Source organism: Parus major, chromosome 17, assembly GCF_001522545.3.
Source record: "Parus major isolate Abel chromosome 17, Parus_major1.1, whole genome shotgun sequence".
Classification (NCBI taxonomy): Eukaryota; Metazoa; Chordata; class Aves; order Passeriformes; family Paridae; genus Parus; species Parus major.
The window spans coordinates 3,052,385-3,063,750 of NC_031785.1; the positions used below are offsets into that span (position 1 = coordinate 3,052,385).

At 47.5% G+C, this 11,366-nt stretch overlaps 1 protein-coding gene across 3 annotated transcripts in view; it reads right to left on the reverse strand.

Moving 5' to 3' along the window:
* Positions 1-6,037: 6,037 nt before the first annotated feature.
* COL5A1 (collagen type V alpha 1 chain) overlaps positions 6,038-11,366 on the reverse strand; it is a 135,856-nt gene continuing 130,527 nt past the window's right edge. For all 3 annotated transcript variants that reach the window (XM_015645070.1, XM_015645066.1, XM_015645065.1), the window contains 2 exons: positions 11,115-11,348; positions 6,038-8,998 (listed from right to left, as the gene is read on the reverse strand). In XM_015645070.1, the coding sequence (XP_015500556.1) occupies positions 8,852-8,998; positions 11,115-11,348 (381 nt within the window). In that variant the 3' untranslated portion in view covers positions 6,038-8,851. The remainder of the gene's footprint in view (positions 8,999-11,114; positions 11,349-11,366) is intronic.

The window sequence follows — 11,366 nt, forward strand, 5'->3', positions numbered from 1 at the left end:
TCAGGGAGGAATATCAATGGAATATCCATGGAAAACACGTTAATCTCTAAAAAAACCAGCTTTCATCTTCATCTGCTCCAGCAATGCCCCCAGTGTGGACCAGGCTGTCCTGGGGGACAACAGAGGAACACCGGGCCCCTCTGCTGCTTTCTAGGATTACAGTGCTGAGCCATCCTCTGTTCCAGGCTGGTTTCTGTCTCCCAGGAAGCCCAGGATCCATGGAAAAGGGGATTTTTTTGCTGTTTACAGGGTCACCCCTGAGTGTAAATCCCAGGTGTGAAGGAATGGGCTCCATATTGCACGTTGGCGGTTGCTACGGGGGAAGAAATGATGAATTTATCACCCCTTGCAAGAGCTGGAGAAAGAAAGATAGAAAGGGAAAGAGAGAAGGAAAAGGAATAAGAAAAGGGGGGGAAAAAAACCAACCTCAGAATGATTCTGCCTGAGCTGCACAGGAACATTATTTATGGTCCAAAAAACCCCACAAGCATCTGAATGTAAAGCAGAATCACATCATCGATAATGCCCTGCCCTGATCAGAGGGAAAAGACATCTGAGGAGGGGAGGCAGGGAAATGGCACATTTTCAGCCAGCTGGAGAGATTGCAAAGAGGTTTTAATTCTGAGGATGCTGAAGAAAATTGCAGATGAGGTTCTATGAGAATAAATAGTGTCTGGTCATAGATCAGCACAACTTGATTTTCTCCCCTTTAAGTGCCACGATATCAATCTTGGGAGGGGAGGGAAGGGAAAAATCAAGGTGGCAAATGAATTATTCCTCAAACCTTCCTCCTCATCCAGGAGGAAAAACAAACACTTGCACTCTTGCTGGACAAACTGGCTTTGCTGGAAGGAGCCCGAAATACAGATCAGGAGAGGAAATGGGGGAGGTGGGAAAGAAAATATTTATATACAATAAATATTTAATCCTGCTCAGTGTTTCCTCCTGAAGAAACTCATAGCAGGGATTAATTTGTACATTCCTCCCCGCTCCGCTGGCGCCCTTCAGCAAGGTTAATCTTTGCTTGATGCAAGTTGGGAAATTAAATCCATGGTGGTGGACAAACTTCCTGAGGGGTTGGATTTAATTTCTTGCTTTCCCCCCCCAAAAATGATGGATGTGTGTGGAGCCACAAACGCTGCCTCGTGGAGCAGATAATTCCTGAATGGATGCTCCCCTCCTTCCTTCTCCCCCTCTCTCCCTCTTGTGTGTCTTAATTAATGTTTCGAGTCTGGCAGTTTTTGAATTCTGTTTCAACAGGGTCTTGGATCAACCTGCTTGAAGGGAAAATCCTAAAAAGGGACAATTTGGGTTTTTTTTTTAGTGGCTGCTGCTGTCTCCTGAAATTCAGCATGGTGCTGGTGGCAGTGAGGAGTGGCTGGGGTCCAACCTTCAGCTCCGGGGGGATGGGGCTGAAGGGAGGCGCTTCCCCAGCCCAGTTTTCCATCTGGGAGCCCCCAGGAAACCTCTGGATGTGAATTTGTGCCACAATCCTGAAGAGATCGGACTCTTCACCACACCTGGGATGTGTGAGAGCACCTTTGGCAGACCCCAGCAGCCTCTGGTCCCTGCTCAGCTGAACAGGTGAAGTTTTAAACTCCGTCAGGGCATTCTCTCCCTCTGGATCCCCAGGCAATGGCACAACCACGGCCGTGGGGCAGCATCCACCTTCTGGAGGGCTTGGTCCCGGCATATTCCCAAATAATCAGCCCCAGCACGATGCTCTCCTGACCTGCTACCCTCTTGGCACCTTGGAATGCTCAGGGAATCAGAGAATCCCGGAATGGTTTGGGTTGGAGGGACCTTAGAGCTCATCCAGTGCCCCCAAGGGACACCTTGATTATCCCAGCTCGCTCCAAACCCCTTCCAACCTGGCCTTGGACACTTCCAGGGATGTGGCAAAAAGATCCCTCAGGCTCTGCTCTGCCCCGAGCTGGGGAAACAGAGAAAACAAAAAATCTGTGAGCTGAAAAACAGCCGGAAAAAAAAAAATAATAAAAAAATAAAAAATCCAAGCGCGGCGCAGGAAATTCTCCGCAAAGAACAACATCTCATTGTCAAATTAACATATTAATAATTAGGCAGGATGAGAACACGGAGTCCCAGGGCTGCCAGGCTGGCTGTGGCTGTTGAGCAGCAGTTCCAGGGGTGCCTGTGAGCGCGACAGCCGCAGCCTTACAAGATGTAATTTCAGCGCTTCACAGCTCCCCTCCTTCTGCATCTCTGAAGGAACAACCTCGTTGGCTCCTCTCTGAAGGAGGGGAACAGCTGCTTTCTGCAGGGTTTTGGTGTGTTTGATTTCTTTGGGGTGTTTGTTTTTGCTCGGGGCTGTTTGAGGAAAGGTACCAGCGGGAATTGGGAGGGTTTTGTTTGCTGCCGAGGTAGGAGCAGGCAGGGGATGTGGGAAGAACCGGGTTTGTGCCTCTGGAGAAAATCACTTTGCTGCCACGATGCCCCAGGATGGGAAAAATCTGCAAGCAGAGAAGTTACAAGGAATAAATGAAGTGGCAGTAAGTGCCATTAATAAAAGTGCAGCGTGCTAAACTCCTCCTGCTCTCAGATCAAAAGCAAAATGGGTTTTCAGTGCGAGAGCCCCAAATCCAGCACTTCCAGAGAAGATGCTGAAGATTCCCTTGATGTGGAAAGGGATTGGATTCCCCAGAGCTGGAAGTGCTGAGGGAAGGATGAATTAAAAGCCAATTATTTCCAAGGTTGTTTTTGGGTCACTGCACAATGGCAGGAGAGCAGCCCTGCCTGAACAGCCCCTGACAGATGTTGGGAACATCAGCCCAGCTTGGCCTCAAAGGTTGCTCCTGCCTTAAAGGAAAAACACGTGGGAAGAAAATAAAAATGAAGGGAAATCCAGATTATGCAGGGATACAATAATTGATGGATAATTATGAGAAATCCTCGCTTCCCACCTGCTCATGGCAGAGGGACACCGGGCTCGTGGTGCCAAGTGACACACGCAGCACTGAGCAGTCCTGATAAAAAAATATAATAAAAAAAACATTGGAATTGTCTGGCTGGAAAGCCAGAGCAGGGAATTTGCAGAGGCACAGCTCCTGGGCAAGGTGTGAAGAGAGGGGACACATTTGACTTGCACTGCATCAGCTTTTCTGGGCACTCTGGAGATTAATTTACAGGTGGTGCTGAACTGCCAGAGGCACCTCCAGCTCACTTGTTTTTTCTCACAGGAAGACATGAGAGAGATTTTGTGGGTTTTTGGTTTTTTTGTATTTTTTTTTGTTTGTTTTTTTGTTTTCCCAGAGCTGTGGGTCAGATCAATTCTACTTTTTGCTTGAGACATTAATAAAAATAAACCCAAGTCAAATCCAGCCTGGCTGGGAGAAGATGCAGGACAAAAAGCAGCTGAAGGACAAGAATAGCTCCAGCTCCTTTGAATGCCATGAGAGCCTCACTCTACCCAACAATTTGCATATTTTCTCCATGCTAATTCATGCACAATCCTCTCCCCTCCTCATTCCAGCCTCCCACTTGCTCCTGCTGTTTCTGTCTCTCCAGGGGAGCTCTGGTGGCACTAAGGATGCTCAACCCTTTGTATAAAACACCCATTCACAGCTTCTCTTGTTTGCCAAAACTCACCTAGACACCGAGGGGACGCCCAGGATCTGCTCTCTAAATTTTATCAGTGCCAACGCTCCTTTTTTGGCTATTTTTCTTTTTACCAGTCTGTTGTAAACACAGGATTTAAGGAGATGGGGGAGGAACATCTCTTGGAGAGGCAACAGCAGCAAGAGCATCCCAATCCCACGTGACATCTTGTGGAGAGCAAAAGCTGTGACCCCAGAGGGGCTCAGGGAGTGGGACATGGCAGGGCTGTGATCCTGGTCCCTTTTCCCAGCTCCCAGGAGGAACTGGGGTGTGCTGGTCCCTGCTGGTGCAGCTCCAGGTCAAAGAGGGCTGGGGGAGCTGTGTTTGGTAAGAGCCCCTATCCCACTCTAACTAATCATGTAGGATGGGCTTTTTAGGGACAGCCAGTGCTCCACCAGTTAGATCACCAAATTCTTTAGGCTGAAAAAGACCTTAAGATGATGGAGTGCAGCTGAAGCAAGCCAAGGGAATCCAAAAACCAGGGAGTCACGAGTCACAGAGCAGCACGAGGGACTGAGTCTCTTCCTCCAGAGCAGGGCTGAAAACCAAACCAAAGAACAATTCCCATTTTACAGCAAATCCCACAGCAGCTCCTGTTTTACCCCTGGAAGCAGTGGGAAGCACACAGACACATCCTTGTGCCTGGGTCAGCTCAGGCAGCTGCGTGGGGAAAACTCTGCAGGTTTCACCTGCTTTCCTCACCCTGCAGGGCAGGAATCCCAGCCCAGGCATTTCAAATAAAACCTCACATGCAGGGCAAGGCAGAGCAGCAGCCCCAAGCTCTGCACCCTCCCCTTCCCTGCTTCAAAAGCACTTTTTAACCCCACTGGGATCAGCTGGGTAATTCCCACTCCCTGGGCTGGGTTCTGCTCTGCTCCCCCTGGGTGCTGAGCTTGGAGGTTTTCATCCTCTCTTTGCTGCATCCCGAGCTTTGGGCTCCTGGTCCTGCCCTTGTGGGATCCCTGAGGCAGCTGCTGCTGGAATTTGGGGTGAGCAGCCCCATCCTCACCCCATAACTGAGCAGGTTTGGGTGCTCACTCTGTCTCAATGATCTGCTGCTCTTTCTGTGGCTCTTCTAAAAATTCCCCTCAGTATTTCACCTGCTGGAGTTACAGCTTTGGAGCTGGAGCACTAAATCATGGCCATGTTCTACAAAAAGAGGTGAATAATGTGCCAGGGCTCCTGTGTCTGGCAGTGCCAGAAAGAGTCAGATCCCTCCTCAGATCTCTGTTTTTCCCTAATAGCAGATCAAAGCTTCCCTCAGCACGGAGGTGTTTGCTGCAAGCAGCAGCGATTGAGTGCAAATCACAGCTGGTGAGACGGGCTGGGGTCACCTTGAAGGATCATCAAGGTCCAAGTGAGGTATTTCCAGCCAGCTTTAAGTAAATAAAGTTATTTTTCCCTCACTTCTCCCTGCAGATGTGGTACCTCTGCATTCCTGGGGTCCATCAGATGAAGATTTGGCCACAATACCCCAAGATTTCCCAAAACTGCTCCTGGAAGTCAATGACAGACCCAATGACTAAAGACTGAACGATTTCAGGTCCAGGTTGGATGGGGTTTGCAGCTCCCTGGGCTGTGGAAGGTCCCTGCCCATGGAACTGCCCCAATCTGTGGCTCTGGCCCCTTCTCTGGACACCTTTCAGCAAAGAATGAAAATCATCAAAGACCTGCAGCCAAAGAATGAAGGACACAAACTTTTGGGACACAGAGCTTGGCTTGGTCACCTCAGAGCCTCGTGCAGAGCTACACCTGACCCACCTGCAGTGCTCCAAACATCTCATCCTGGAGGTCCAACATCTCCTGGAACTGCAGCACCAGCCAGGGGCTGTTTGAAGAAGCCCCTGAGAACCAGAGTGACACAGATCCAGTGACAGCCACTGGTGCAGGGAATTCCAGAGGATCCTGGAGTGAAACCTGCAGGAGAGGAGGAGGAGAGGATGAGCAAAGTGTCCCCCGTGGTGCTCCCCTCCACACAGCAGAGCCCTGGGGCCACGAACGGGAATCTGGGGTTGAGGAGCTCACCAAGAAGCTGGAAAAATGGGGACTTTTCCTGAATTTGTCTTGGGATGGGAAGATCAGGAAGAGAAAAACTCCTCTGGTGATGTTTCTGCTGCTGTGGAGAAGGTGAAGAGCTGGTGGCCACACAATCTTCTCCACGTCCCAGCCACCAAAACCAGGTTGGATTTTTGCACTGGAATTTCTCACTGGGAAAGAAAAAACCAAAAGAAAAAAACCAAAGAAAAGATTCCAGGCATGGAATTTCTCCCCATGATGGGTTTGGATTGTATTTTACAGAATTTCTTTACCTTTTAACCACTTCCACTGCTCCTCTGATGAACTTTCCAGGCTCCACAGGGCAGGGGGCTCCTGGGGAAATCCCGCTGCAATCAACTCCAACAAGAGATTCACATCACGGGGGTTTAGGTGGAAACAGTAAACTTGATTTATTGAAAAAAAAAATCTATTACATTTATTCCTTTATTACACAGGTTTAAAATATTTAAAAATAGCTCTTATGGGCATTACACTTAAATTTTATGACGTTTATTGGACTTTGAAGAAATGTACAATATGGCATTTGACACTATATTTTAAAAAGGGCCTTTATGTACTAAAAGTTGTTTTTGTTTTTGTTTTTTTCATAGGTTTTATTTTTCTTATCAACATTTGTTCAAGTCAATATATATTAAGGGGAGGAGGGAAATAAAATTACACAAAAAGAAGGTCTGCAAATACAAGTAGTAATTTTATTGCAATATACCGTAGCTAAGTGGTCTGGGGGGGATTGGAACAGTTTGGAGCTCAGTACAATTACAACACTGTGGAATTCAACACAGGAAATTTTTATTCTTTTTCTCTTTTTTTTTTTTTTTTTCTTCTTCAAGCAGAGAAATCAAAGGGAAAAAAAAAAAAAAAAAAAGCTCTCTTGATGAGAAAATTGAGAGCAGAATCCCATGACCTGGGCAGACACACAGGTGAGGACAAACATCAGGATATGGCTTTGCTGGGATGTGCAACCTTTCCCACCCTTCCCGCTGTTGCCAAGGTGACTGGGAAGCTGAATTCCTTATTTATTATCCTAAATTCCTTTTCACTGCTCTGCTGCCGGAGTCTGCAGGTTTTAGGGTAGCACCTTTTGGGGTTTTTTTTTGAATTTCCTTAAGTGGGAGAGAGCAGAGGAGAAGAAGGGAGAGGGATGGACACGGCTCCTCCAGGACTCCAAAAGCACCGCTGGCACTGCCGCTCCCTCCAGCACGGCTTTGCCTCCCTTCCTCGGATGCTGCTGCTCTCAATTTGGGCAGGAGGGGAGAAAAGACATCATATATAGGCTTTTTTCACAGTAAATGTGATGTCTTTTCCTTCGTGGTGAAAAATCCCCCTTGAGCTGAGCGTTCCAGGCCAAAGAATAATAATTAAAAAAATACAAAACCCACCTTGCAATAATTATTTTCCAGCTGAGAGACCTAAAGAAGGAAAACGGGCAAGGAGGAAAAATAAATGGTAAAAGAAGAGGGTGTCAGCACGTTGTGAGCCGTGGAAGAAATTAAAAAAAAAAGTGAGAAGAGCAGGAAAATTGCAAATTCCCGGGATTGCTGGGCGGGCAGCACCCCCACGGCTTCAGGACACCCAACATAAATTAGCACCACAAACGTTCAGCCACTGAGGACAATCTGCTCTGCTTCCCACTGGGAAAAGACATGGATATCCTTGGGAAAACCAAATAATAATAACAATAATAATAATAATAATAAAAATAAAATAATAATAATAATTGTAAGAACATTTAATGCTTCTTACTACACGGGCCCATCCAAGGAAGGAGAGGAGCAGGATTTGGACAGAAGAGATAAGAAGGTGCCATGCATTTATCAGCAGCCAAAATCTGCCTGAAAGTGCCTAAAAATCCAAGTGGGAGATTGGCCAGGGGCAGGGTATCCCCAGTGTTGTGTTAAAGTTATCAGCACCACAGAGATATGTAAAAATAACTATAAAAAGCACCTTTTTTTTTTTCTTCTTCTTCATTTTTTTTTTCCCCTGTTTTTTTTATTCTTGGTATTCAGAGAGGATAAATGGATTTCCCCTGCCACTGGAATCTGCCACTGGGAATGGATTCAGGTTTAATTCTTATTATTTTAAAGGAATGCTGAAATGGAAAAAGAAAAAGGAAGAGTGAATTTAAAATGCAGGTGTTAAGCAAGTGGATGAAAAGGCAGAGACTCAATGCAGATCCTGCTTTTAGATCAGGGGATTTGTAGGAAATTTGTTAAAAAGTGGCTTTAATTTCCTCATTTTGAAAGGAATCATTGCAAAAGGCATCTGTGGCTCAGGGGGATGGTTTCACCTCATCCTGGGGGTAATTCCAAGGCTCCAGATCCCAGTTTGGGGCAGGGAAGAGGCAGAAGTGGGGACAGGAGCTGCTGTCTTCATTCCCAGCTGGAAGCTTGGCTGGGATGGGGTGGCTTTAATACAGACAAGGTCACTTGTGTGGTTTGAAGGAGGAAACATTCCAACATTTCAAATAAAATACGATACAAATATTTACTCACAAACATACAAAAATAGAAGCACCTTTAAGACAAGGCAAAGAGATGCCCAGTGTGACCTTGAGTCAGCACTTTGGAAAACGTGGAATGAGGCAAACTCAGTGGAGGAAACATGGAAAATTCTGGAATTAGCCATGGCATCTCCTTGCTGGAGCTGATCCAAACAGAAGTGGAAGTGGAAGAAGTGGAAGGCAACAAAACCCCTCCAAGAAGCTTCAGATCCAGGACTGCTGGGACTTCCACATCAAGCTGGACATGAGGAATTTCAAGTTTTTTCCTATTTTTTTTTTCCTTAGGAACAAACAAACGCTTCCTGGAGAGGAGAAGAGGAGGAAGGAGGAGTGTGCTGGAGGTGGGCTCAGCTCGGTGGCCGCGGGGCAGCAGCGGTGGCAGCAGGGACAGGGCCAGGTCTCCGTGTGTGGCTGGTGGTCATGAGATTCCATCTCCATCCTGGGAATGGCTGAGGGGGCACAGAGGGGCTGGGGCAAAACCAGGGATGCAACAAAATAGGTGGGGAGGAAAAAAAAAATAATAATAACCCATCGCTGTCCAGTTTCAGACCGTGCACGTGACGAGGAATTCTTTTTTTTCTCCTTTTTTTTTTCTTTTTTCTCTTTTTTTGTTTTTAATTAAATGGCGCAATGAGGTTACGAGGTTGCTCATTTGGAGACTAGGTTCAGGTGGCTCTTTTAGCCCAGGAAGCAAGCTGGTCCCACCTCGAATCCAAATTTCTGTGCCGCTTCTCCGAAGTCATTGAACATGATGTCGACTATGGGGACCTGCTCCACTTTGGGCGTGTTGATTTCCAGGATGGTTTTCTGGTAGCCCTTCCTTGCCTGGAATGAGGGAAAGAGGAGCTCTGAGGATGCCTCCAAGCCAACATCAGCACACCTGAATAATCACCACTCTGCTGGGAATACAGTGTTGATTTTTCCCGGGAATTTTTGGACCCAAATCGGAGTCACCACCACCCAAACAAATTTATTTGTGCTTTTAACATGTGTGCCCCCAGCTGCAAAATCCTTGAGAGATGCCCAGACCTTGGGGAAGAAGCAGATCATGACACTCTAACTCTGCTCCAGCACATTTCCAAGCTGGAATGGGAGCCTGGAAAAATTGTGGCTGTGGAAAGGTTTTCTCTCCCCCAGGACATGCCTGGCTTGTTGAGCAAATGGGAGTGATTTAATTCGAATATATTAGTGAAAAGATCACATTTAAAGTTTGATGGAATTCACAAGGTGCTGCTGTCTTTTTATCATGCCTGGTGGCCACAGAGTTCTTTCCAAAATATAAATAATTATTAGAGAAGCAGAAGTGCCCCCCGAGGGCGTACAAAGCTGCACAAACAAGAGAATTTATGGAGCAGCTTTGGGCTCTACCTTTCCCTGTGATTTGTGTGGCTCAGAAGAACAGGCTGGAGCACAGCTATGAGAAAGGGCTGGAAGTTCAGGAAAAACAAATTATGGGAAGAACATCAGCCCTGGAGCTCCTTTGGCTTCAGCAGGACCTCTGTGGCAGCACCGTGCAGGGGAGCCCAGCCCAGGGTAGGGCTCAGTCCTGGCATCACTGAGGATGGAAAAGACCTTTGGGATGATTGAGGCCAACCATTAACCCAGCACAGCCGAGCCCAGCAATTGGATGGGCTGTAGCACTCACTCCCAAAAAAGAAGCAAAAGCACCTCTAAACTCCTGGTGGAGTTCTCTGATGGCTTTTTTATGGGTCTAAGAGCCAGACTAAAATCATCTTTAATGTAGAGAATCTACTGTAAACCCCAAACTCCTTTAAGCAAATAGATAAATCTCAAATATCCTGCCTGCGCTTTGGGCAGCACCATCTGCCAGGGTAGCAGATTAATCCAATTTATCTGCACAAAAGGTAGAGGTTTTCAGTAGGCTGATCCACTTTAAAATGTGCAACACGTGGTCCTCCAGCAGCTCTGAGATTCAGAAGGGGAAGGGAGGAGAAGGTCCTTTTCCCAAGGATGTTATGTCAGCAGGAGACACAAAAAACTTGAGGACAAACTTCTCCTGAGTGTTTCCAGAAGGGGGCTGGATGCCCTTTCCCTCTCCAGGAATGTGTTAAAAGTTCTAATCTGATTTTCCTCATTGCTCCATCAGTAAAAAATCTGTTTGTGCCAGAACAGAAGCATTTCAATCTCAAATTACGTGAGGAGCTTTTTCTGTCAAACATCTCAATCTTTCTGTCCCGTGGGCTCCAAGTGCTGCAGTTCCAGAGGGTGGGAATTATGAATGTTTTTACACCAGCAAGCTGGGGCTCAAAATAAATGCAGGCAGCACCTGCTTTGCCAAATTTTTATCTCCTGAGGGCAGAATTTTCAGAGTTTAAACCCAAATCAAGCATCCAAGAGGAGTCAGAAGAAAAGGGAGGATGTGAGGCACCTTTGGAAATTGTGGCTGTGCTTGTGCGCCCCATGAGCAGCACAGCCCAGAGCCTTCCTGGGGCTGCAAGAACAAAAATTCCAACCAAACCCTGCCTGCTTTGCCTCAAAGAATTTCTGGAAGCAGTTAAAAAGATTCTTATCAAGGCCTGGAAATTTCCTGCTCAACTGGGTGCCATCTCTCTCCTCTCCCCGTGCGAGGAACCGCCTAAGAACGAAAACACAGGGGGGCTTTTGAAAGCAAGCAGCATTTTTAGGCAGATAAATTGGATTAATCAGATTAATTTGATTCCTGGAGGTGCTGCAGCTTCCCCTGACTTCCAGCAGGATCATGGATTCCCATGGAATCGTTTATTTCCAACGCAGGGAAGAGCAAGTTGATGTCTGCCATGTTAAAACGCTGAAGCACATTTGGGGGTCATCTGCTGTGGGGAAGATGGTGCTGGCCAAGCAGGGGAGGGGACAGAGGTGTCCCCTGGGTGTCCCCAGGGTGTCCCCAGGGTGTCCCCAGGGTGTCCCCAGGGTGTCCCCAAGGCCAGGAGCACCCACGTACCGCGCAGCCGTCGGGGGCAGCCCGGATGTAGGGGTTGTTGTCGTAGGACATCTCCTCGTCGTTGGAGCCCAGGAAGCGGATGGCCTTGTCATAGCTGTTGGTGGTGGCATCGTGCCAGGCCACAGACTGGTAGCAGTTGTAGGTGATGTTCTGGCGGGCTGAGGCGCTCAGCAGGCGCAGGAAGGTCATCTGCACCACCCCGATGGGGTTCCCGTCAGAGTCCACGTAGGAGAGCTGGGAGAGGTGGAGAGG